General features: G+C 37.7%; 1 protein-coding gene across 9 annotated transcripts in view; it reads right to left on the reverse strand.

Annotated features, from left to right (window-relative positions):
• The window catches only part of AOPEP (aminopeptidase O (putative)), a 191,592-nt gene that overhangs the window by 136,935 nt on the left and 27,531 nt on the right, over positions 1–27,126 (reverse strand). For all 9 annotated transcript variants that reach the window (XR_009729089.1, XR_009729088.1, XM_061377521.1 and 6 more), the window contains 2 exons: positions 22,728–22,884; positions 18,273–18,521 (listed from right to left, as the gene is read on the reverse strand). Coding sequence is in view for 7 of the 9 variants with exons in the window: in XM_061377521.1 (XP_061233505.1) it covers positions 18,273–18,521; positions 22,728–22,884 (406 nt within the window). In the remaining 2 variants the exon portion in view is untranslated. The remainder of the gene's footprint in view (positions 1–18,272; positions 18,522–22,727; positions 22,885–27,126) is intronic.

Consider the following 27,126-nt stretch of genomic DNA (forward strand, 5'->3'; position numbering starts at 1 on the left):
CCAAAGACAGCTAGCTATTGTTGTGGTAAAGGTATAGAGAACCACAGTTTTCATAGTATATAGGAGATCCTAAGGTTATTTACAAATGATAGCAGCATAGATACCATAGATACCTTAAGTAACTCCTGTACTGTCAGCTTAGTACTTAAATCAACTCAGGTGAAAAGCTTGGTGTGCTAGGAAACAACTACAGCAGCAAAATGCTAGGTTAGTCTATGACGTGAAAAAGTGGCTAGCTATGAGTTATAATACATCTCATCTTCTCAGTCAAGAAAATTAAAAAAAAAAAAGAACAGTGTGACTACAGTTTATAAACAGGAAGGATTATTCTTTTATCAATTTGGTGTGGTAAAAACAAAATCTAATCAGAGTGAAAAAGAACAAACTGGCAGACTAAAAAAAACCTTAATGCAATAACAGCCCTTTTTAATGTGATATTTTATCATTACCTTCACAACAAGATTAGAGCACAACAATATTACATTGAGATCTGGATAATTTGTGCTTGACTACATCTGGCTATGCAAAAGATACAGTGTAGTGGGCAAGCTTTCTAGCTTTTCTGAAACTAGTTTAATTCAAGGTTTGACTTCAGTTTATTTTTTATCCAAACCAAAGTTAATTTTATAAGCTGATTGGGTATGATCACAGATTAATCTCTTTCATTTCTTTAAGTGCCAAGATCAACATCTTAAGAATGCCTTGCATTTTCAGACATACTATAATAGATTAAAATATCTAAAACTATGTCTACATTTTTAGCCATTCCATCCATGCCTCTCTATTTAGGTATTTCTCTGGCTCTTATAATCTTGGTAACTAAGCACTGATCCATATGTTATGCAGTTAAAAACAAACAAGTACATTGTCAAGATATAAAAGCATACCTTCTACTGACATCAATAGGAACCCTGTGAAGAAGATCATATGCCTGAAGACAATTTCAAAATATTTAAAAATAACATCACAAAAACTATGTAAATCTCAGACAAACGGTTATTCTCCCCTTTCTTTGTGAACAATGCCCATTAGCATTAATAAGATTTACGCAGGTGTTTTGAAAGAGCAGCACATATTCTATCAAATCAAAGTTTTTAGGCCAGTTATGGTTATAAAATTTCCTAGCTGTCTACAAGCAATGCAGTGACCCAAAGAGGGCTGAGCAGTTTCTGAAGAAACAGTGAACACATTTGGCTTTCAGTGGAAGATGAGGGCATGCAACAGAACAGTGGTCAGGCCTCAAATGGTCCTTCAGTAGTTATACTTTCAAAACCTACCAAATATATTACTTATTATGTGAAGAATGAAAACTTATTATGTGGAGAATGTTGACTTTTTCATGAGACTCAGAAGTTATGGCAATCCTGAGAAAACTTGTGGGAGTAAAGATAACCATAATTGAATAGAAAAGAGTCAGCACATCATACAAATGTTCTGACCTCTACATATGCCAATAGTTCTCTTTACTGTGATGCAGCTGTAAGATTTTTGCATCATCTTCAGTGTGTACGAAGTCCATTTCACTTATAATTAATCTATGTTGAAATTCATTCTAAATAGCAGCAAGTCACACAGAAAAAAAAAAAAAAAAGTGGAACTCTCCAAATATTTTGGCTTGAACCATTTTAATGGTCTGCTATCACGATAATGTGATTTATGTGTGACATTAATTGTAAGTACAGAAAAAAATGTAGTGATGGAATTTTGATATCTTCATCTGGATCACTTCACAGAACTGACAGCTCTGGCTTTTTCTGCTTTCAAGGTGGTTATTATTGGAAAGGTATTTCTGTTTTGACACACTTCAGCATTCTGAGCAGTAGGCTACATTCTGAGCAGTTGAGCAGTAAGCTACACTGCTTAGAATATAGTTTTATATAGGAGTTACACTGCATTAATCAGCAATTTAGAACACAAGTATAATAAACTCAGCATGTTTCAGTCTTCTTATGCAGATGTTAATTAACAGTTCTTATGTCATGAGATGACATTTTTAAGCATAAAGTATTTATTTGCTGAATCCTGCATAAAAATAGCACCCAAATTCTGTGTTGATGACAGACAACTGAAAAGTACCTCAGATAAGGGAAATCTTTCTTTCACGTTAAGTAAAATACTTTTAATCACTGAAAAAGCCCATTCTATGTTTCTCCTTTCTACAAACCATTGCCACCTATCCTCCCAGATATTAATTGAACACACAACTACTTTTCATTTAAAGAATAATTTCAAGGTGTCCAGAATGTTTATTGCACAAGTTTGCAATACAATTTCACACAAAATATGCAATGTATGCCATAGGTTATTATAAATTACTTATTATGAATTATTATTACTTCTTAGAAATTATTAATTTATTATATACATAATGCCTGGTAGGCACGTGTATAAAACAAGAAGTAAAATAGAGTACTGTACCAAGTACAATACCTTAGGACACTCCTTATTAATTTTGTTTTATTAACTTACGTTGTGCAACTAAACAACAAAACCAGTAATTTACACTTTCACACTTTCTAGAGTTCTTTTTGCTATACTACTGAATTACCCATGAAACTACTACTACAAACACTTGTGTGCTCTGCTACACAAGGAGAAAGATTTGTATCAGTATGTCCTAATAGCTTTAATTAGCTTTTGCAGAGCTTCCCAAGTGAGTATTAAAGAAGCAGTAAAAAGACAGTGCTATCAGAATGAAAATACTATATAACTGGAAAATAAAAACTAGTAAAATACACGATTTTCAACTTACTATTGCTGGAATAATAACAAAGATATAGTGAAAATACTTGCACTGGTAAAACATACTTTTTTCATACTTTTGATACCTGAAAAAAATGTTCATGTGTACATGTAGACTGTAGAATATAGTAACTCTTTTGGTAAGCTATAAAGCAGCACTAATAAAATGTAAATCATAAAATAATAGTGTCCAAGTATAGGTTCAGTATTGTCCTATCTCCTACTCTCTGACAGAATTCACTTGGCAAAATTAGATCACCCCAGTGACATTTAACCCCCTGCATAAACCTCGGTTTTCTTCAGTTTTCCACTGTGTTGCAGATCACTGAACATTTCCCTGTGGTGAAAGCTTACATGTCTTTAGGTTTTCGTGCCCTTGTGACAGTGTTTTTAAAACACTCAAAGCCTTGAAATTTAATCAAAATTCTGTGGAAAGCCAATCTGAAAAGCAAAGGTTTGATATGTTCGTAAACCAAACTTTTGCTCAAGGAAATGCGCTAAGCTCTCTGTTTACAGAATTCCCCATACACTGAGTGTTTGGTATGCAGGTAGATTGCACTGTCCAGCCAGGAGGTCACATCGATGTGAACAGATTTTGCCTCAGGATAGGATGGCATCTCAAGGCTGGCCAATAAATTGTTCCAGCCTTGATGACGCATGCTCACAGTAACTTGGCTGAAACAATGGCCCAGATCTTTGTGAAGTGTCTAAGTCATTCTAAACTGCTGATCCAAACTCAAAGTTTTAGCATATCAGCTGCTCTCAGGAAAACAGAAAGTACTCCAGAGTTTTACAAATGTAATTCTGCTACTTCCTGCTATGATGGCAAAAGCCTTTCTTAGTGTAATCATTCCATGCTTCTTAGACATGAGGATGATATCAACATGTAGGTCTTTGTTAAGCTACCAGTTCAACACCTTTTGCCTATGGTGTTACTTATATACACTGACGTCTGCAAAAGACCTAGTTAGTTGGATGTAAGCATAGTTAATTCGTGTGGTCACCAATGCTAACTTGATTGCTGCCAAGGAAGAGGCTTTGCAAGTATTACTGGCTCTTCACGTTCAGGTTGTTGTGCAAGTATTTAATCACAGGTTCCATTATGGTTCCTTCTGCACTATCTAGAGCTTCTTGGGTGACACAGGCTCCTAAGTAGGCCTGTTTGATTTACTGGTGTATTTTACAGGCAGGACGTTTGTGGCCTATGTTGATCAGCACCTTTGTCTTACTGAGACAAAGGCACAGGATTCAGACCGGCTCTGTACCTCCTCGTGACTGGGACACACGCCTTACGTAACTGCACCTTACAGGGATGACGCTGTCATATGTGTCCTGCTGAAAACTCTCCTGGTCTTCAGCCACAGCCTAGTCCAAATTTAACTCCACAGCTGCAAACTGTCCTAAGAGTTTACTACTTAACAAAACTTTCGTGAACATTGAGAGAGAGTGAAAATTAAGCCAAAGAAGGTAAAACCTTGCTAGTGTCTGATTTTTCAGCAGGAGTAAGGCAGACAACTGCAACAGAATGCATGAATGGAGAAAGAATGGAGTAACTGGGTGTGGTGGCACTCAGAGTGACACAAAGCAAGAACAAGGCTCTCAATGTCCTGTGTTAATGGCACACACATTAGCAGGTCATCAAGACCCCAGCTCACCTGTTTCCAACAGACATCCAGATCTGGAGACAAAGAGCAGTAATCAAAGCCTGACCACTCACAAAGGGAGAAGAATGGGAAACACTCATCGCTGTTAGCTCCAAAAGGCTATTAAAAGGTCTATCCAAAAAGGTATATCCAAAACCTGTACATGGTTGCCAAGGTAAGAAGAATCCAGGAGACAATCCAGGACTTGAAACATGTCCTTTGTAGAATCATAGAATAGTTAGGGTTGGAAAGGACCTTAAGATCATGCCATGGTTATTGATCCAGTGCCTAACATCTGGACAGAAATGCTATGGTGTCAGTCTACAGAACAAGCTCCTTGGAAACTGTGCACATTCTCGTGCTCAAGTGTGACAGTGAGTGAGTGAAACCTACTCCATTTCAGTCTTTATTTTAGGATTCACTTTCCCACCTATAACACCTCAGAAGTATTTGCTGCATTGTCACTATGTGCAATATTACAGTTAAATACCATTCCCCACAGTTTGTGTGCAAACTACTTACTGCAGTTTGACAGAGTTTGTTGCTGCAAGGAGATAATGGTTACACCCACACTAGTGTTTTTATTTGGACCAACAGTGTATTTTTAAAACATATCCTCCAGTCATTCACACATTTCCAAATCAGTTCAGCTCTCAGAGAGATTTTGGTGCAGGCAACCAGGATTATTTCTAAAAAAGAAATAAAAGAGGAATCTCTGTTCCAGTTGTGCACCATTTCACCCTCAAATGAACCTAAGCATGTGAAAAAAATAAGCACTCCTATGAACAGCTTCAGTGCTTAGGAAGGGATATTTAGCTCAGGGGACCAGATTAAATCATGCCTCTCCAACTCTACATACTCTAGATCTGGGGGTCTCCATAATTAGTACTTCAACCTATTCATCCACTGTAACAGCACTATATAGTTAACACAGTCAAAGCTAGTAACAGTGTGAGTTTAAGACTAGTTTTTGACGGATTTCTACTTTGCCTGTTTTTTTTCTTTCAAGCAGAGACACAAAGATTTATCCAGAAGCATTTGTAAAGTTACTGACTTGTATCTCTTAGCATGCTGACCTCTAAACTAGAAATGAGCTCAGCACTGAGTCATTGAAAACGTACTACATTTAGCTTTTGACTCTGATTTCCATGGAAAGCAGGGACATAATATACGCAATAAATAATATCTGCACTGACTTTAAGAAACCATTTATGTGAAGTCACTTAGCTCAACTAAAATTCTTAGGTTTACAGGTCTTCATGACAAGGCATCCATGACTAGTCAGTATCCATGGAGTTCATTTAAGTAAAAGGCCCAAGGCACTACTAACTACATCTGTTTCTGTCTTATTACAGGCAAAAAACATAAAGAGAAGACTGGCCAATCCCCTCAACACACACACACTCCAAAAATAACAGCGAAGGATCATGAGCTCTTTTCACAGTTGCTGGACCAAGTGCTTCCTATAATAGTATCTACCAAAAACGTGCACTTGCGTACTTTGCTGAAAATTTAACACTGCCTAAGCTGCTCTTAGCAGTTCTGCCATCCCTCTGACCTTGTAAACAACCAGAATTTTTCATACTAAAATAGAAAGCTTTCCTGTGGAAGGTGTGGTAAACCACCTTAACACTCACCTCCAAACATTCTGGACCAAACAAAAGAAGCAGAAGGCTATTTAATTTTAAAGAAAGAAACATTATATGGTACTACAGTGGTGTGTAAAGTAGCTGGAAGTGATATACAGTGGAAGGAAGCCAGAAAGAAAGAGGAAATTATGTTACTTGGCAGAATAGGTCCAAAGCTGCCAGGATCAGATTGTGGCAGTGTTGAAAAATGAGTCCTGCATTCTTAGCCAAACAGCAGCAGCAGTTTATTGAAGGTCATAATCACAGCTCAGCATTGGATTCAGCAGCAAATTTAACTAATCAGCATTGAAATGTCAGAACAGTAACACTAGCCAAGCAGGCTGGATTAACCATTCTAAAAGCACAGAACATGTGACAGATGAAAATGATACCTTTTGACACATGCTGGAGTCTCCTAAAGATTATGGTCCAAGCTAAGAATCACAAAGGTCCACTACACCAGCTTACAGCCCACTGCTGCAGAAGTTAGGGAAAACCATCAGACTTCCCATCGCAAGGCAATGTCAGAGCTTTGCTTATAAAACTACCACCACATCATAGAATCATAGAATCACAGAATCATAGAATAGGGTTGGAAAGGACCTTAAGATCATCTAGTTCCAACTCCCTGCCATGGGGAGGGACACCTCACACTGCACCATATGACCCAAGGCTCTGTCTAACCTGGCCTTGAATACTGCCAGGGATGGAGCATTCATAGCTTCCTTGGGGAACACATTCCAGTGCCTCACCACCCCAACAGGAAAGAATTTCCTCCTTATATCCAATCTAAACTTCCCCTGTTTAAATTTTAACCCATTACGCTTGTCCTATCACTACAGTCCCTGATGAAGAGTCCCTCCCCAGCATCTCTATAGGCACCCTTCAGATACTGGAAGGCTGCTATGAGGTCTCCATGCAGCCTTCTCTTCTCCAGGCTGAACAGCCCCAACTTTCTCAGCCTGTCTTCATACGGGATGTGCTCCAGTCCCCTAATCATCCTCGTGGCCCTCCTCTGAACTTGTTCCAACAGTTCCATGTCCTTTTTATGTTGAGGACACCAGAACTGCACACAATACTCCAAGTGAGGTCTCACAAGAGCAGAGTAGAGGGGCAGGATCACCTCCCTTGACCTGCTGGTCACGCTCCTTTTGATGCAGCCCAGGATATGGTTGGCTTTCTGGGCTGCAAGCGCACACTGAAGCCAGCTCATGTTCATTTTCTCATCAACCAGCACCCCCAAGTCCTTCTCTGAGGGCTACTCTGAATCTCTTCTCTGCCCAGCGTGTAGCTGTGCCTGGGGTTGCTCCAACCCAGGTGTAGGACCTTGCACTTGGCATGGTTAAACCTCATGAGGTTGGCATCAGCCCACCTCACAAGCGTGTCAAGGTCCCTCCGGATGGCATTCCTTCCCTCCAGCGTATCAACCGAACCACACAGCTTGGTGTCATCAGCAAACTTGCTGAGGGAGCACTCAATCCCACCGTCCATGTCACTGACAAAGATACTAAACAAGACCAGTCCCAACACCGATCCCTGAGAGACACCACTCATTACTGGTCTCCAGCCAGACACTGAGCCACTGACCATGTTGTGGCACACTAAAGAAAGTTTTGATCACTCCCCCTTATAAAAAGTAGCTGAAATTTGCACTAGGCTCTTGTGAAGCCCAATGCTAGCAGATGTGGGGACTGAGCAGAGAGAGAAATGGATGAACAAAATGTCAAAGTGAAAAGAATCACTCTAAGGTCAAATAAGCTGTTGATTACAATGAATTTAATAAAACTGTCCTTCAGGAATGAAGTCTGCCAACTAACAGAATGTTGTGACAGTAAAGAAACAGGAAGAATAGCAAATACAGGAAGTACAGGATTCAAGCCATTAAGCAGACGAGGGCTTAACTAAATGGTCCATGAGATCAAAGCCAGTACTGAATTACAACACACATGAGGAAAAGAAAATTAACTATACAATAGCAAAGAGTTAGAGGGAGTGAATGTTATGAAAGTGAAAAAATAGATTTGCACCAGCTGAAAAAAGTTGGGAAAAAATACCAAGTGCCAATACTATCAAAAAAGACACCTTGAGATAAGTTTTCAAAGACGACAAGGATATTTACAACCAAAAGCTAAACTGAGGTCTAGGAAGATAAAGTTACCTTGTTCAGAAGCAATGAGCATATCGTAAATTTGAACAAGGTCTCAAAGTTAAAACCAAACAAACATAAATAAAACCCAACTGTGATGAGAAAGGCATTCTTACCTCCTGATTCATATAAAGTCAGAGCTTTTAGCACCAGGGTTTGTTTAGGTAAGAATCTACAGGAGGAACCATATTTGAGGAACAGAAACTAGCCTGAAAGCACTGTAAAACCATGAGCTCGAAATCCTCAATGCAAAGGAGTGTGGTGGTGAAGGCCTCATATAACTCATATGCAACTACTTAGAACCATAGAATCATAGAACAGTTAGGGTTGGAAAGGACCTTAAGATCATCTAGTTCCAACCCCCTTCCATGGACAGGGACACCTCACATTAAACCATGTCACCCAAGGCTCTGTCCAGCCTGGACTTGAACACCTTCAGGGATGGAGCATTCACAGAGATGAGTTCAACTCACAGACCAGGGGAGTTCTATTTCTGTTTGTAAACGTTCTGTTGTTCTTCCACTTGCTTCCCAATCAAGTTAGACTTGAATTTCCTCATATCAAAGCTTCCATTCTGAATTTTACTTTAAAGAGGAAAAGGCACAATATGATAAACAGGCTTTTTAACGCCAGTTCATAGGAAACCAATTCAAACAAGCCTTTCTAGCAGAGAACAAACACCAAAACAGAGCAAAAATACATATAAGGACTTCGAAAACCTTGTTTCACAGTTATAGGCAGGTTTCTGGGTTTCTTCATATTCTTCACATTGTACATCACTGTACAATGCAAAGTCTACCATTTATATGACTCAGAAATTGAAACAAAACATTGTAATACTGGTGATGGCAATATTAAACAGTAGACAGACTATTTTACTACTGATCTGCAACAAAAGATCTTTTTCCATTATTCTACTTCTGTTGGTAGAAGAAAAATATTCAGGGACAGAGATAAAGTAGGACACAGAGAGAAAAATTAACACAGAAAATTAGTTTGAAAAATCTCAAAACCAGTGTTTTAATTATGACAAATAATTGCCATTTTTATCTCTCTGTATTATATCTCTCTATACACAGGTCACTTCTGGGGGAAAAGAATACCTTTACTTTGTAAATGCCGTGCAACTCTTACAATAAAAAAATTAATTGGTATTACCTACACACATATGCACATATATGAAGGGCAAGCATGGATATGTATGATTAGGCATACACATATATGTAATCTATGCAATGTGTAACAAATATAATATGTATAAACACATTCCAGTCTCTCATGTATATGTGTACAATACACACAGAGTTTTTCTGAGCCAAAAAATCTATTCCAGCGTTATGCTGGGAACATGCCTTTACAACCAGCTACAAATCACTGAAATACAAGTTTAGATTAGAAATGCTTACGCACCTTTATGATGCTCGTAGGCTCTGCAATAATTCCAGTCCTAGAGTTTAGTAATACGCAGTTACTGTTCTACAGTAGCATCAAAAAAGTCCCATTACTCTCAATTTACCACAAGAAGGAATGACATTTCTTGTAGCTAATGCCAAGAGAAAGAGCAAGAAAGGAGGGAATCACCTGCTGTTCCAGTTTATGGGCTGAGTTTAAATTAATGGGACATTTTACAAGGTTTATTCTAGTCAATTTAATGTTTATTTTGCTCATTTGAAGTAAGTGAATTTCTGCACAAGAGCCAATTTTAAGGATGTTTATTTAATAAATAGGGATACATATTTTTTGTGTGCTTTTCTAATCTTGGTACAGGTCCTACCTCTTCGGTAAACTCAGATGCAAGTTTCAACGGCCAAAAGCCCATTTAACAATTTATGTCACATAGAGCAAAATAAGCAACTGGTTTTTAAACACCTAAACCAATATTCCTTATTCATTATAAACAGCAAACTATTGCAAGTTCCGTATTTGAGGAACAAATAAAATCCCATGTTCTAAAACAACACTTTTCATTTGAATTTTGGCCAGTAATGTGTGACTGAGATGTTATTTTCTTGTAATACTATTCAAGAAATGAAGCATCGTACGACAGGTAAATATTGTACCTTGTTTTCTAAAAGCACTAGGAAAGCTTTATGGAAAACTATCAGAAATGAACACACATACACACACCCACACTGTATAATACACATCTGGCTTGCTTATTAACATGTTCCTGTAGTAAAGGCTCTCTTTAGGTGGTTACTATATGGAAGAACATGTTTCTGAACTACAAATGAAACTGGGGGTTAGTGTCAGGGGTTGAAGCATGAGTTGGTTTTGTTTTGAGACACAGATGTAGTCTGCACATGCAAAGCTGAATGATCAGAAGCATGTCCTCTAAGGTAGACTAAAGGCACAACAATGGGCACATCGAAGTGTAAAAAAAGGACATAGTTTCCAGATGACTGGGTGCTTAGCCAGTAAAGAAAACCAAACCAAACCCAACCGAACCAAAAAACCCAAACCAAAAACTAAACCAAACCAATCAACCAACCAACCAAACCCAATCAAAAAACCCCACCATATTTAAAATACGTAGATAGCCCGCACATTAATGAAAAAAGGCTTCAATCACTTAAAAATGTGTAGTTGCCAGGACATCATCTGCTTTTTATTTTTATGGTGTCATAGTGCAAAACTATGTAGATGTTAGGTGGTGGGAGGAGGTAAACAGTCAATAATAACAAAAAAAATTATTTACAGCATCTGACTTCTACATCCCACTCTGTCACAGTTAAAGTGCTTACCCTTTTATTCTCTTTATTCAGTGTGCTGCAGCAGTCAAACATAATTGATGTCAGTGAAGATACTGATATAAAACCAGATAGTATCTGGCTTAAGAAGCTGCCTTATACAAAACTTGAGATGTTTCTTGAAAAGCAGTCATTTTATTTTCCAATGCCATCCAACGCACATGACATAACATTTGCCAAGTTAAAATTACTCTCTACTTTTTAAGTACTTATTTTGAAGAAACTGAAGAGAAAAGAAAAGGTATTGAAGGTAAGAAATCTTTCTGCTTCATTAATCTTTTAAATGTCATTCTGAAGTTGAAAAGGGACATGCTCTTAGCAAAATTCAGTGTTATTTCTGGTATTTGTTTAAAGTAATAACATTTCCTTGTAGCAATTTTATAAAATATCAGCAACCAATTTTTGCTTTCCATCAAGAAATGAACTTGTTTTATTCTCTTTGCAGGTTTACATTCAAAAGAACTAACATATCAACAATGCAGCTCAGCACATCAGTAAGGAAATGTTTTGTACCTTAAATACCCCAAATCCTGTTTCAATATCAAAATGACAGCCTGATCAAGGACCACGGACTGCAGTGGTGGCAAACTACACTTCAGGCTCCAGCCAAGAGTCAGAAAATATTCTATGTCTATATATTACTAAGTTCGTATGCATGTATCCAGCCACACACTCTGAATGACTATTATCACAGCTAAGAGTCCAAGCAGGATGAATTTTGAATAGCTTTATTATCTTGAAACAGTAAAGCAGTGCTTTAGCAAAATTAGAAATTACTAAATTTTTATTCCATCAGTAATGTTAGTTTTGTCAAAATTCTAATTAAATTCTGTAGCACTAAAAACTGACTCCAAATCGGTAGGACAGTAACAAATTTGAGGAAGGAAAGACTAAACTAAAATATAATAAGCTAAATGTTTAGATGTCTGGAAGATAGATACAGGATCTCTTTGAATTCAAAACTGATGGTAGGTTATAGTCTGTACAGTCTACAGACTATGTTATCCAGGACTGATCACCTTTCTGGTATTAAAACCAAACCAAACATTTTACTTTTTTTTTTTCTTTCAAAAAAATTCCCCGACTAGGACGTAACCCGTGTAACCTGCTGTAGGTGGCCCTGCTTTGGCAGGGGGCTTGGACTAGATGATCTCCTTTCAACTGTAGCAATTCTGTGATTCTTTGCTCACGTTTTCCCCTCTCTATTTCTCAAGGCAAATCTCTGGAGTTCCTTTGCTAAACATAGGATCTGAGTTATTTACAGCAGCACTGAAACAGAGTGTGTCAGGTTAGCAAACATGCCAAATATCTACCAGAACAGCTATTATTCAAAAAGAATTCCATGTAAATCAAAGTAAATATTTATAATGCTCTGTGGTAGTCTTTGTACCACAGACAGCACAGATTTCATAGTTAATTTCCATAAACATATATATTTGTGTGTGATTTATGAAATACATCATTTTCCAAACGAAAAATGCCAACTGGAAAAACTGCCTCTAGAAAAACATTGCTGAATTTCCCCCTGTCTTAAAGAACTCAGCATAGGTGGTCAGCTAAAACAGGATAGAAAACCAGCACATAAGGTTAAAAAATTATTTATTCTCAGTCCTGTTTAGCACTTCTATTTGCATTGATTAACGAATTTCACGGTATTTACAGCAAAATATCCTGCTTGATTTTTCATCTTAGAAGCACAAGAAGGAGAGATACTATTTCCTCCTAGCTGTATTCCATACAGATTAAAGCTCCAGATTCCAGGATTGGGAATTAAAATTTCATGCAATATGCAGTCTTTCATATAAAAAATAAAAGTTCAAAAGAAGAAAACACCACACACACAAACAAGCAAGTATGCAAGATTCAAGTCAAGATTCTCCACTACATAATGCATCAATCACTACACTTTTAATTTTTGTGCGTGGTTATTTCTGTCTGGATGTACAAACTAGTGATATGTACAAAATAGAGTAAGGAGAGCTGAGTTGTATGTATTTTTCCAAATTAGAACAACTGAAAATGTGCAAAAAATTTTATATGGAAATACACACTCACAAAAGGTTTCTACAGTTGAGGCATGCGGTCAGTCACAGGTCTGCAAGACTGAGCAGTACTAAAGACTCACATTTAGGTTTGACATTTGGATGTTTTCCAACAGTCCTGGCTGATTTTACTACAGACTTATCAGCTGTCATCAGAATACTGCAGACGTACAGATTGGATAAATGGTGGCCACAGATGCATGGATCGAAAGAAACTGCTTTACAATAAAGAGGCAAAGAAGCTGCTTTCCCCCACCACATGTTTTTTTTGTGTGTGTGTGTGTTCCTTCTTCTTCCCCCGTTTCAATTTAAAAAGTTAACCACCTTAGTTACATGGTCTAGAAAGATTCAGGAGTTCTGCTGATATACCATGTTTTGAAGAAAGGGATACTCTTTCCTCTTAAAATACCAAAGACTATTTACATGAGAGAAGAGTGACTAAGATTTTTAAAAATAGGAATTGAAAGGAGAGTTGCTAAATCCATATATATATAGCCAGCTATATGAGGTGACCTGATTTACAAATATGCCAAGCATCTTCTGTGTTTCTGTCATCAAATACCATTTGGGTTTCAAGGGTGTCTAGCCCTTGTTTCATACTTGAAAATGAGGCCACTAATTTTAGAGCCCAATAGGATTCAAATAACCTAACACTCAGATCCTGTTTCCAAAATGTCAGTTTCTTGCTGAGAAGTTCTTTGGTCCCAGTTACTTGCTAGCTTTGCTGAGCAAAATTGCTATAAACACAGCCAAATTAGGTAAGACCAGAAGTCCATTGTCTATCCCATTATTCTGTTTTCAGCAGTAATAGGTGTTTCAGGAAAAACTAAGAGCATGGTACAAACAAAAGAGATGCTTTTCTCATTATACCCATCTAGCTCTCAGCAACATGTAACATGACTATTCAAGTTATTGACACATTCTGCATGGCTAAGAATTTTAAATTGTGCTAGCATTTACTATAGTACAGTTAACGCACATAAATTTAAACCAAACAAAAAACCCAGTAATCTTATTTAAATTGTGTGTGACAGAAACAAAAGCCTTTGAAGACCATTGTTTCAAAAAAAGTACTTCAACTCAACACAAACAAAGGCTTACAACCCCTGGGGGAGTAAAATAAATATCAGCACATTTGCTGTGAAGAAGTAGGAAGAGGTAAGCTGTTCCTAAAACCATAGAAATACAAGGGCTCGGTGTGACTGTGAAAGGCCCTCAACAGTTATCAAAGAAAAAAATTATTTCCATGGGGGAAACAAACAAAAAAAAAAGGGAAGAGAAGAGAAGAGAAAGAGAAGAAGAGGAGAGAAAGAGAAGAAGAGAAGAGAAAGAGAAGAGAATGAGAAAGAGAAGAGAAGAGAAGAGAAGAGAAGAGAAGAGAAGAGAAGAGAAGAGAAGAGAAGAGAAAAGAGAAGAGAAGAGAGAAGAGAAAAGAGAAGAGAAGAGAAGAGAGGAGAGAAGAGAAGAGAGAAGAGAAGAGAAGAGAAGAGAAGAGAAGAGAAGAGAAGAGAAGAGAAGAGAAGAGAAGAGAAGAGAAGAGAAGAGAAGAGAAGAGAGAAGAGAGAAGAGAGAAAAGAGAAAAGAGAAAAGAGAAAAGAGAAAAGAGAAAAGAGAAAAGAGAAAAGAGAAAAGAGAAAAGAGAAAAGGACTTAAGCGATTAAACACTGCAAGGGAAGTCAAGGTCTCAAGCACATGCTCAGGTGGTATAAAAAGAGTTCCCCATACTTGAAAGAATGTTCTTCCTCAGGGAATGAAAAAGAACAAGGAATTCAGACTCCCTTCGCATTTGCCAAAAAGAAAGGAAATTAAGTTGTAGTGGGAAGATATTTTTAAACACTGTGTTTTCAAATGTGATCAACAAAACCAGACTAGAGAATGAACTGATTTGAAGAGTGCGAAGAACCTAGGAACGCACAGACCCTATTTTGTTATTTGAAGTCTTCCAGCCGGCTTTGTTCATATGAGTAACTAGCGGCTCAAAATGAGAGTGCTTGCAACGGTCAAGTAACTGCTACTTAAATGCCAGCAGAGTTAACAACTCCTCAGGGAGTAGCATGCCATCATCAAGAGCAGCAGAACATGGTGCTACTTTTAATCTCCTGCTTTTAACCTCTTAGCTCTCCAAGTACATGAACAATGTCTACCTTTAAGTGTAGCACAAGGTCAGGGATCTCTATACCTAGAGTCTTTACTGACACACTTCCCTACTCTTTTTCCTCCAATGCACTCCCCTCTGCTATTGACAGAGCTTTAAATTAGAAAATTAAGTGCTCTTAGGGGTTCCTGGAACTCTCAAAATTCTACAGAAAGCACTGAATTTCTGGCTTTTAAGCTATTTAAATTTGGTTCACAATGCTTTATTCATTTAATTTAGGTACAGTTTAACATAATACTCCCAACAAAGCCATGTAGGCCACATTCTTCTTTTACTAGCATAAATTTGGGAGAAACTACACTGAATCACTTAACTAAAACATTGTAAAGCCAAGAGTGAGTGCAAAATTAAATCCTCCAGCTTCAAAGATCTGCAGGGGGAAGCAAAAGGGGATGACTGCAATGATTATATACAGTCAAGATCCTGTTCCCATACAGAAGTCCGTAACAAATTAAAAATCACATGAAGACATGTACAGAAAATACAAGTTAAATTAATATGCTTTCAACTAGAATTTTTCTTACAAAGGATCTGTCAAGAGAAATGCAACTGACACACACTAGTGGCTACTGGAATGAACAACTTAAAAGTCCTAATTAGGTCAATCTAGGCAAGAACTCCAGTCATTTCATAGCAGTTTAAAATGTTGGGGAAACATTCCCCTTGAGCAAAAGGAAGTATTTTGGGATACAAAAAAAAACACAGTAAGTATTGGCAAATGAGGAACAGACAAAGAAAAGTGCCAAATGCTGTAAAGCCCCGATACTTTATATAATGACTAAAATTTATGACTGCTTCCTTCCCTGGCAGACAGGAGTACAATTAGAATTCTCAAAACAGCAGCTCCTTTGTGCTGGCATGCTGTGTTATGTTTATACTGCTACAGATAGACTAGAAGATAAAAAAAATAAGTACTACAGCACCTCTTTCAACCCAAGATAATAGCTAACTTTATTTTTTAATGTGGGTTTGGACATGGGTTTGCGCATAGCTTATTCTTAACTGAAGTAATTTAGGTAATCATCATTGCATGCACAGGAATTAACCATTTAAGTAGCTTGTTATATACACAGAAGTATCTATTTGAAAAATCACACGGAACAAGAACAAACGAGCTATTATGAGTCACTTAATTTCCTTTGCTGTCCAAATACAGCTTGACATTTAAACAGATTAAATTATTCCTTTATTTCAATTTTGAAAAATTTGAATGTGCTTCACTTGATGAACTGTTGAATGAAAAGCATTAGGAAGTATGCATGTTCTTTCTTTCAACCTTTACCTATATTCAATAATATGGATCAATTGGAACTGACAGTGGTTAGAAGAAGCATAGGGAATTAAAAGGATAGATTTTTCTCATCTCCTTCACACAGAAAGCACAATTACAATATTCTGAATAAGCAATCTGGACTTGGACAACCACAGATAATTTTGCAACATAATACCCCGCAGGCATCTTTTCCCTATAAATTCTGGGACATGTACATCCAGGGGAAGCTCTGACAACTTCCCAAGCAGCAGTAGCTTCTCAACAACTGAAACCTGAAGATTTCTCCTACTGCGCTGTCATTTGGCCTAGACATCTCTCTCCGCTTTTTTTTTTTCTAGTGTCCTCCCTCTATGGTTGCACTGATCACTCCTCTTATTACTCAGCTAAGTAAAATGGCCAATTTCTTCCTTAAATTACAGTGATCCATAAGGACCTATGTCAACCTTTTAGTACCATGCCTTTGCGTCAGAGGAAATTGCCAAGCAGTGTTACCAATTTCATATGGCTTTAAGAACATGGTACAGAGTATCACACCTCCAAATCAAACCACTACACAAAGTATCAGAGACTACAGTCTGTGGTGGGTTCCCAAAGCAACCAGGATTTACGTAAGCGCTGATGCTTTCGCTCAGGAGTTCATCTAGCAAAGAGCTGTCATTGAAAACTCAGTAACCAGTATAAGATGTCTACAGTTACAAGGCTTGTATGACAGAGGGGGTCACTGAATGCTTAAGTTTTAAATTTTATAATCTTCCCCCCCCCCAAAAAGGGCAAATTTATAGTAAAGCTATATAATATTATTACACTCCAGCATAATTGTATACTTTTATTCCTAAGGGGGATTACAAGAGGAAAGCTGTAGAAAAAAAAATCTATATAAATGAGAAACAAAACACATAGCATAAAATGTTTCCTAATTTGATTAATTATATAGTTTGTAAAAAGAAATAAACCTTCTGGTTGATCACAGCACTTTGACTCACAATTTATGCAATCTGAATTTGCTTCAGATACCAAATCTACTCAACAACTTCTCTAAAGAGCTTCAAAACACAAACCGAACAGTCTGGGAATACACCTCCCCTTCCAGTCCCCACCTTTCTCACAGAGCTTTGCATTTAATTCTTCTCTGGGATGTTGTGTCCATCTGCCTACATGAATCCACTCTACTGTTGGCACTGGGCAAAGAGTGAGTACAAAGTTTCATTCTCTGCTATTAACAAATGCTATCTTATTACCAACTTAAAAAATATTTACAAAAAAAAAAAAAAGCAAATGGTGAATTGCAATTGCTACACATAGTCTTACAAATAATAGAGCTAAAATTCTATTGTTGTTGCACAAATGCGAATTACGCTGTAAACCCAAAAATATTTCATTACGCTTTTTATTCTCAATAATTCCATGGAAACTTGATCCTATAATCCTTACAGTTTCCCTTACTCAGCTTCCAAAGACCACTGCTTGACTAGAAACTTGTAAATCATAAAGGCTTATGAATAAACTCTAAATCTGGATTTTAACATGCTTTTGGTCTGTCAAGACATAATGGCAAAATAAATGCCAGAAGAAAACATAAGAAAGTGATAGCAGCATCGAGTATTTAAATCAATAGAACCAATAAAAAATGCTCAGTTTGGCAAATGAGGAAACTGAGACCCACATGTCTAATAAGATTATATTTTCCTTCCCTGTCTTGTTAAAACTAAAATCAAAGATTATAGCACAAAGGCAAACAAACCTACCCACATGAAGACAGAATCAGAGTCTTAAGTTTCAGTTAAGAAAAATAGTACAGCAACTTCATATTGAGAACAATTGGACACTGTTAACTAGCTGATAAAAAGTAGTCTAATAAAATACAGAAGATCATATACTAAGAAGTTTCTTTACCTAGCCATTCCCAGGCTGGAAAAGTTGGAAGGAACTACCAGAACATCAAGCCTGGAAAAGGGGTGGGTACCCAGTGTGGTGTAAGCAGCTGAGAGGCACTGAGGAATTAGCTGAAGCAAATGTTCTTCACAGTATTCCGTAAGGCAACAGGGAGTAAAGACTCTGTAAGGAATGACTGCCTGCAACCTGGCAGCAGGATTCTGGAAACGGCAGGGATATTCCACATGTCCACAGATTTCTTCGTGCCATCTGCCAATAGCAAAATTAAAAAAGAAAAAAAAAAGAAATAATAGTTTAATGTGATACCAGAAATGGGCAGAACTGTGTAAACTGAGACAGATATTCTCTAAACATCAGAATGACAGTTAGTTCACATTAACCCAGCTCACTTGTATTCTCACACTGTTCACACATGTGCAGTACTGTGAAAACACTCATTACTACATGTCTGAGTAGAACTGATACAGTTACTCATATCTAAAAAGCCTAATCAAACCTTGTTTTTATAACAGAAATGCATTAAAAGAATAAGTGCTCAAGATGTACATAAAGAAAACTAATTATACAAAAATATTCAGAGAATTCATATTCAAACTTGACTACAAAAATAAAATTCTATATATTATTAAAAAAGTAAGTGTAATTAGAATGAAATTCACAGGGGGCCTTTTTCTGTTATTAAAATTCTCCAGGAACTTTTACTGGGTTTTTGTTTCTTTGTTTGTAATTAAAAAACAAGAGTAGATATCAGTTCAGGTCACTATAGACATTTGAAAATGCTTACATGCTTTATTTTTCCTTAGGATCAAGCTTAATTTACATTACTTTTACAGTACATTCAGAGCCGTAGCTGGAAGAAAGGAGGGGTAAATCAAATCCTTCCTAAATACTGAGTCATATACCTTCACAATAATTTATCTGCCCGAACAGACTCAGCAGAAATCAGTTTCATGTTTTCACCTGCTAGCCTGACTTCTCTACAGTGCAGAGCCTCTCCTTGGGTTGAGGTTTTAACTTAAGGAAGCTGACTCTATGTCTGAACGGGCAAAGCATTTATTGTTATTGCACCAGCACCACCCAAAGCATTTATATTTGGAAGATCATGCTCCAGGTTAGTGCTGACATACAAAACAAAATAGTAACATGTAGAAAAGGACTACATTTTGGTTAGGTGCCAACACTTTTCACACCTTATGTAACTCCTTCTGTGAAAGAAATGGACTCTATGCTATTTCATTGATTATATATGAAAAAAACGTACACCCATCATTATACAATTTTTTTCCAAGTGTGGCCTAGCCCAGTACATTTCTGCTGTAAAACAATGTCACTTTGTATTTCATTATCTGAGTCGACATTAAGCAAGAACATAAAAGCTAGTACCCTATCTCCAGTAAAAGTTGCCAAGTTCTTAATGACCACAAGGAGATAGGAAACTTATTTAACACTCTAGTTCTATTTACCATTTTCTTTGATACAGCCTCCTTATGCCAAACTCACTGGCATCTGGACATAGATTACACTGGACATTTCAACAACTTTCAGAAATCTTTCCTTTTCCTGCTCCTGAAGAGTTTATCTCCATTATGTTATCTGATACACTACCTTAACATTTGCTTGTTTTTTAATATCCTTTCTAGAAAGGTGTGCTACTGTGCATAATGTTGAGTTGGTTACCTAGTCTTAATGACTAAAATAAGTAACAAGTTTCTGTTGTACTAACTCCCAAAGACTAACTGGAAATAAGTGTAAGAGCAGATTTTTAAGAACAGAGCTTTTTATGTATTAATTAACTTCACAACAACTTTGTAGACTTAGGCTCTCCCTTCTTTGTCTGTGCATAAAAGACACCACACTTTCAGAGGATTTTTTTGTTTTTTCTTTATTGCTGAAACATGTTAGTTCTGTTTCTTCTACTGTCACTAACCCAACTGCTTCATACACACTGTACTGCATGTGCTAATTAACTCATCCAATAGCCATCACACAGACTGACTCATAACAATGATCACCACACTGATTAAATCTTGCATTAACTTTTGCTACAAAAATATTTTGCTTTTTTCAAAAGTTTTACAAAAAAATTTGAAACTTTCATTTATTTCTTCAGTGCTCTGCCAGAATAATATTTTGCACCAAATCAATAAAAATTTCTATTCCTGAACACGCTGTACACTAGAGAGGAATATACAGTGAACACCTACAGTATGAGGCAATCATATAAAAAACATACTACAGTAGAGGAAACTCCCCTCCCCCCATAAAAACCTAATAGAAGCTTATCAAACCTATAAACTATTTTAGAGCTTGAATATGCATGTCTTACTGGTCTTAGGTAAAATATAAGAATTCTTATTCTCAAGATTTATTACAATTTTCAGTTTACAAATTTGCCATGCTGCAAGCCATCAGAATAATTTAAAATTCCAATAAGAAATCCCTATTAGGTCCTCAAATTCCAAATTCTCTCTAGCTTTATCAAATGGTAAAGATCTCTACTGTCTTTATATTAACACAGCATAAGCCCAAACTGTCAATTTAAAAGTGAAGTATTGTTTTGGTTAAGTTTCTAAGTGCGTAACAGCAAAAATACTTATGGCCTGACTAAGCTGATCCCTTTTCTACAGCAAAATAACATTTTCTGTTGACATGGGAAGAGTAGTGGATATTGTTTGCCTGGACTTCTGCAGAACATTCACCACAGTTCCCACAGCCTTCTGGACAGACTGGTGAGATGCAGACTGGATGGATGGTTTGTAAGATGTGTGGGAACTTGACTCACAGGCTGCACTCAAGAGGACAATAATCAGTGGTTTACACTCAGGCTGGCAGCCTGTCACGAGTCCCCCAGGGATCAATGCTGGTCCCATGCTGTTCAGCATCTTCACAAACGTCCTGGATGACAGGATTGAAAACACCCACTCTGGGTTGATGATGACACCAAACTGCGTGGTGAGGTGAGCATATCAGAAGGGAGAGCGTTTTACAGAGAGACCTGGACAGGCTGGAAGACTGGGCTAGCAAGAATGGTGTGAAGCTCAACAGAGACACGTGCAAAGTCCTGCACCTGGGATAACACAACCAAAGAGTCCGGCACAGGATAGGACCTGAGTGTCTGGGAGCTGCCTTCTTGAAAGGGACCCAGGGTTTCTGGTGGACAACAAGCTGAACATGATTCTACAGAGCACTGCAGCAAAAATGAAGGCGAATCGGATCCTCAGCTGCACCCACAGGGGCATTACTAGCAGAGACATGATCACTGCACTCTGTTCAGTGCTCGTCAGGCTGCATCTGGAGTACTGCATCCAGTTCTGGTCCCCACATTTTGAGAAAGACACAGACACCAGAGGGTCCAAAGGAGAGCAAATAAAATGAAAAAAGAGCTGAAGAACCTGCTTGTGAGAAAAGACAGGAGGAGCTAGGCTTTTTCTGAGGAGAGGAGCAGGGAAGGGAAAGCTGTTGCAGTATTCCAGTACTTAAAAGGCATCTACAAAGGGCACAGAGAGTCTCCCTTCACAAGGAGAAGACAAGGGGAAATGAGTCCTAGATAACCTCATCTAAGCTCCCCTTCCCATTAAACATTGAACCAGATGATCTTTCAAAGTGCCTTCCAACTTGGGCTGTTGGAATTCTGTGATTCTATGACTCTATGAATTTCAAAAGTTGAGAGTAATATGTGAGTAAATCAAGTGCCATGTCTGAGACTTGTGCTAACTATGAATACACATGCAAACAAGTGTTACTTCTCCAGAGAATTTTTAGCTTCAAATGTCACTTGCAGACCTATATAGTATTGTTCTGTTCATCCATTACTCTGTAATAATTTAAACTTGATGAGCAGTTTTGACTAGATTAGAAAGAGGAACAGATGTATCCAAAAGACAGCCGAGTAACCACTCCATATATCAGACGACAGGGTATTTTTTCATTGAAAAGAATCATTGGCCCAACTTTTAAAACACAGCAACACGTCTTTCATGTAGCCAGTCACATCACCCCAGGAAAGCCACTGCACAGGCCAGCTTCAGCTCTGGGATGGGACTGGACAGGAATGAAAAACATGAATGAGTAGATAATATTGTGAGGAGCGCTGGGTATCGAAAGAGCCTGAGTCTGGTAACATGACAGACCTTACAGCCAGGCACTGTAAGAAACAAGGGAGGATGTGTTATTGCTGCAGAAGGATATTACAAGGTACAGGATGTAGAATACAAATCCAGAGGACACTGGGATTTTTTAACCTTGTTGCTCACTAACCAGCTTGTTTTCACATATAAAGAACCACACCCTTGCCCATGAAATAATGCCTTTGGAATTATTTTCCTGTCAAGATTTTTCTGTTCAGATTAAACAAGTTCTGTTTGGATTCCTGTACAGACTCATTTTCACACTCCAGAAAGTAAATGAAAATGCTACCCATGTACCTCCTTTTTCAACAGTGCTCTGAAAACTAACCTGAAATCAGCTTGTGAAGATGGCAGGGAAAACTTAGTGTTTGTCTGGATAGCAGCGGTGAAGCCCTGCTGTTTAACTTCCTGCCAGCACCCCACAGCAATAGTGAAGGTGGATGCTGGCATTGGCATAGTCACATAGTAGTACCAGCTCATGATACCTGTAAATAAACAGAACATTCGTACAGACTCATCAGTAACAGCACACACTCAGAACTTATCATTTTTATGTACGTTAGATTTTGGGCCAAACCTCCCACCTTACCTCCTGGTATTTTTGTTGAGGAAAGAAAAATAATTTCATTGACACATAAAAGCAGTCATGTGTAACCACCATGGATTCAGTATTTTTCGTTTACACATGCAACTTTCTTCAATCTGCTGCTGTTTTTATCCGTAAAGAAATCATCCATAAGTGGGATGTGATTAATGCAGCTTAACAGGATCGTACTGTCACTGCCTAAGAACTGAATCAGATATGAAACCTAATAGCAACTTCAGGTCCACATATAGAGAAAAATTAAATTTTAAGTCTTTCAACCCTGGATCAACAACCTTATGGTTTTATCCTGACTGCATTATCTCACATATAAAATCTTTTCTTTGTGTTCTGGACCATACCAAGCTGATAGGCAAGTTCTAACAAACAACACCAGTGCTTGTGAATTCAACCTGGAAATCTGAGATACATGATGTGGCAATGAGGCAGTGAGAAATCAAAGCTTAGAAACAGGCGGGATATTGCCTAAATCAGTGATTTGGTCATGATAATCCAGGAGCTGCTAAAACATGTTTACAGAGTGTATTAGAAGGTTAAAAGATGGTAAGTCTTATCATTATGGGAATACAGTGCTGGAAGACAAGTAGTACAGTACAGGATGACAGTACCTATGAACACATTTGGATAAGCTGGAGACGTTTATGCTGGACAGCATACTTTTCATTAATCTAAATGTTGCTTTGGTTTATCCATTTGCCTATTGAAAAGAATATAGCTTCAGAATTACATTCAAGTACTTATTTATGGCCACAAATACAGCTACTACACCATTCTAATAGCTTAATCACTCTCGGAAAAAGCCTAGCATGAAATTACAACCTGCTGAATCATGTGCAAATAACTGTAGCTGTGGCAACTGTGGACACATACAAACTTTGGTTATTTTAAGAGAACATGTACTTGTTCTTTTGCAATAGTATTATGACCACAGCTATGGAAGACTATCAAAAGGAAAAAAAAGAGGAAAAAAAAAAAACCAAACCAACAATAGAGTGGAGGCCACAAGGCATAGAGGAAAGGAAATAAACAACTGCAGCAAAGCATCTGTGGGTTTCCTACCTTAATGCCCACAGAAGATCAAGCTGTACAAAGGAAGGACAAGCAAAAACAAAGCCTCAACAAATTTTCCACCTACTATTTAGTACGACAAAACAATAGTGTTTGTGAAGTCTTCTGAGATGAAGATAAAGCCTCTGCCTTTTACACTAGCAACCACTTACACTCTTTCACTCCATTCTACTTTTGGCAACATTCACCACTACCTTCAAAAACCTTTTGTCTGTATTGTTCGTCAGGTGAACATATATTACTCCTGTAATTTTCCTAACCTCCTGTGACTATGTGAGCACAAGGAACTTATTCACTCAAAGCACATTAGGAACAAGGTGGATAATAACTATTTTTCAAATTCCACCTCCTCTCTCTTTTTTGTTTTTTTTTTTTCAATGAACTTACCAAAGCTACAAATGAGCTAAGGCAAATAAATGACACCTGGAGAGAAAGAAGTCACCCAGGAGAACAACAAGTTATTATTTTGAAATACCAGACTCCTGATGTGGAGAGTTTTATTGACACACTGTCATTAATACCAGCTTTCCCATTGACTTAAGTTTGCACACAAGTAGGCCCACAGGTAGGCTACAGTATTGTACTTTATGTGGAATCTGTTACAAAGCATTACAGAATGTTTTATGCAGGTATGCTAACTGTAAAACCTTAAGAGCTGAGTAACAGCTAAAGAGGAATAAAAAATCTGAGGAATCTTAATGGAAAAATTAACGTGTTTGCAACTGAGTTCTGAAACAAGCATGAATGTCAAAAGGCAGTCACAGGAAACTGCTCTAGATGGCAGAAGATGCAAAGGAGAAAGCTGTCACAACAGTGAGGAGACTGGCTACAGGGAAAGTGTGTCTGTGGGCCCGTAGTGTGCAAACAAAGGGAACAGAGAGGATTATGATGAGAAACAAGTTCAGCAAAACAGGCTAGAGCAAGCAAGACCATAGAGGTTTCTTATAAAACATAGGTACATTGAATAGAATGTCAAAATGAATGGGGAATCAGTTTAACAGTCCAGAGAAAAGAACAGCTTGTACTGTACTCACAAATTACAGGTATTAGCAATGAATATATGCTATTTGGAGCTGCAGCAAACCCTGCAAAAGGGTGAAGGTACCAAAGTCAGTTAGCTTTTCTTGCTATGTTTTCAGATTTCTCTAAATTTGGATTTCCTGAAGAAAAGCAAAGCAACTAACATACAGATCCTTGTCTTGTTTCCATGCCCCTTGTATTTTGCAGATACTATAGAAAGCATGTGAACTCTGGATACTCCCAGAACAAAATCCAAGATTTATACTGTCTTTACACACCTAACTGGAGCTCAATCTATCTTCTGTGTTCATACTCTTGAACTGTAAAGGGTGACTATATAGTTATACCACAGTTGGTTTGCCTTGAACAGCAGAAATCACATGCTCTGGCATGACAGCTGAGTTCTCTCTATAGTGCATTCACTGACCAACGACTGAAATAGTCTTTATGTTGGCAACAGTTCCCTCCAGCAAGCACCATGCACTACTGTTACAAGAATCTAACCTTCATTTATCTTCTGTCTTTTCCCCTCACTACTGGTAAGACTGTCTTCCAGCCTGCCCTTTTCTCCATAATTTCCCTTCCTTTAACTTTCTTCAGGTCAAGGGGATTTGTTTTGTTTCCCTTTATCTCTAACCTCAGATCTATCCCAGGATACAGACTGGGATTACAAACTCTATGCTACTCCTCGAGTCCCCTGGCTGCCCTCTGGTTTCCAAAGGGCAGCCTTGGAGACAGCACCACCTCCAGGGTAAGAGAAAACAGTGCAGCTGAAAGGGAAGATGGCTTGATTTACCAAAACAAGTATTTCATACCACAAAAACACTTTCAGACTAAGCAAGGAAACGCTGGGAAGAACAAGAGACTAAGCTGGGGCTTGCCCATGGAATAAACAGAGGGAAAGTGCACTGGTCGTTTTATTTGTAGTGTTAATACCCTCTCGCTACAGACAATTTAAAAGCAACTTGATTCCTACACATGAATTCTTTTAGGCAATTATACTACTTTGAAACATTTACTCTGCAAGTAATTTTGAAATATTTTTAAGGTTTTTTTTTTTTTTCAGTTCTGCAAATCAAATCTATCATGTCATAACTGAACAAACTGTGCAACAACAATCACCTACTCTATGAGCTGTGAGTGGAAAACTTTCCATGCAAAAATTAGAACTACTTTTAACAAGGGTAGGAAATAATAATCTATTTATAATTGTGCAAAAGAACAATTTGAAGGCCATTTATTTCTTCTACTTGAAATAATAATGATGAATGATGTAATTACTCCCTAGAATTTTTAATTCATTTAGCTATTTTTGAGAGCATTAAAATTGTTCCGAGTCTTGTGAAGTCCTTTATAACTGAAGAAACATGTACCACTCAGTACTGATAATGCCAAATGCAAGAACATTAAGAGTATTCTTACTTACGTATATTTTCTCTCAAACAGTTTGCACTAACACAAATATAAACAGCACAAAATACATACAATGTCCATGATTTACTAAAAAAAAAAAAAACCCACAAAACTCAGCTACCTCTAGGGAAAAAAGAGAGATAGTCCCACACAGCATTTGATATACGAAGTAAGGAGCTAGTGCTAATACATAAAACTGCAGCTAAATAAGTAATTATGCCAAAACTGCCCTTTGGTTGGAGTACCAGGAGTAAGAGCCCTCCAGCTTTCCAAAACTCTCTGTAACTTGTAGGAATCTTTGATCTCGTCTGCAAGCCAGAATTTCCCACAGAGCACATTCATGCCAGGGCATCAGTTCAGCACTGGCTCTGAAGGATGAGTAGTGCTGACCCGGAAGGATGAGTAGCATGGGATGAGCTGTAAACTCCCATTCTGTAGCTCCTGATACATGCTGGAGATCAATCAACCCAAGTACTGGACTCTTGTTTTGCCTTGTGAAAAGCAAGAGGAGAGCAAACACACAAAAGCAACTACTGTTGCTGCTAGCTATATAGCAATACCAGTGCCTTCTCCAACATTATATTTCCTCTCAATAATAGAATACACCTTCCCATTGGTATCA

The sequence above is a fragment of the Neopsephotus bourkii genome, unplaced genomic scaffold (genome assembly GCF_033783945.1).
Source record: "Neopsephotus bourkii isolate Nb327-2 ecotype Australia unplaced genomic scaffold, CSIRO-AGI_Nbou_v1 NB_1759, whole genome shotgun sequence".
In the NCBI taxonomy this organism is placed as follows: domain Eukaryota; kingdom Metazoa; phylum Chordata; class Aves; order Psittaciformes; family Psittacidae; genus Neopsephotus; species Neopsephotus bourkii.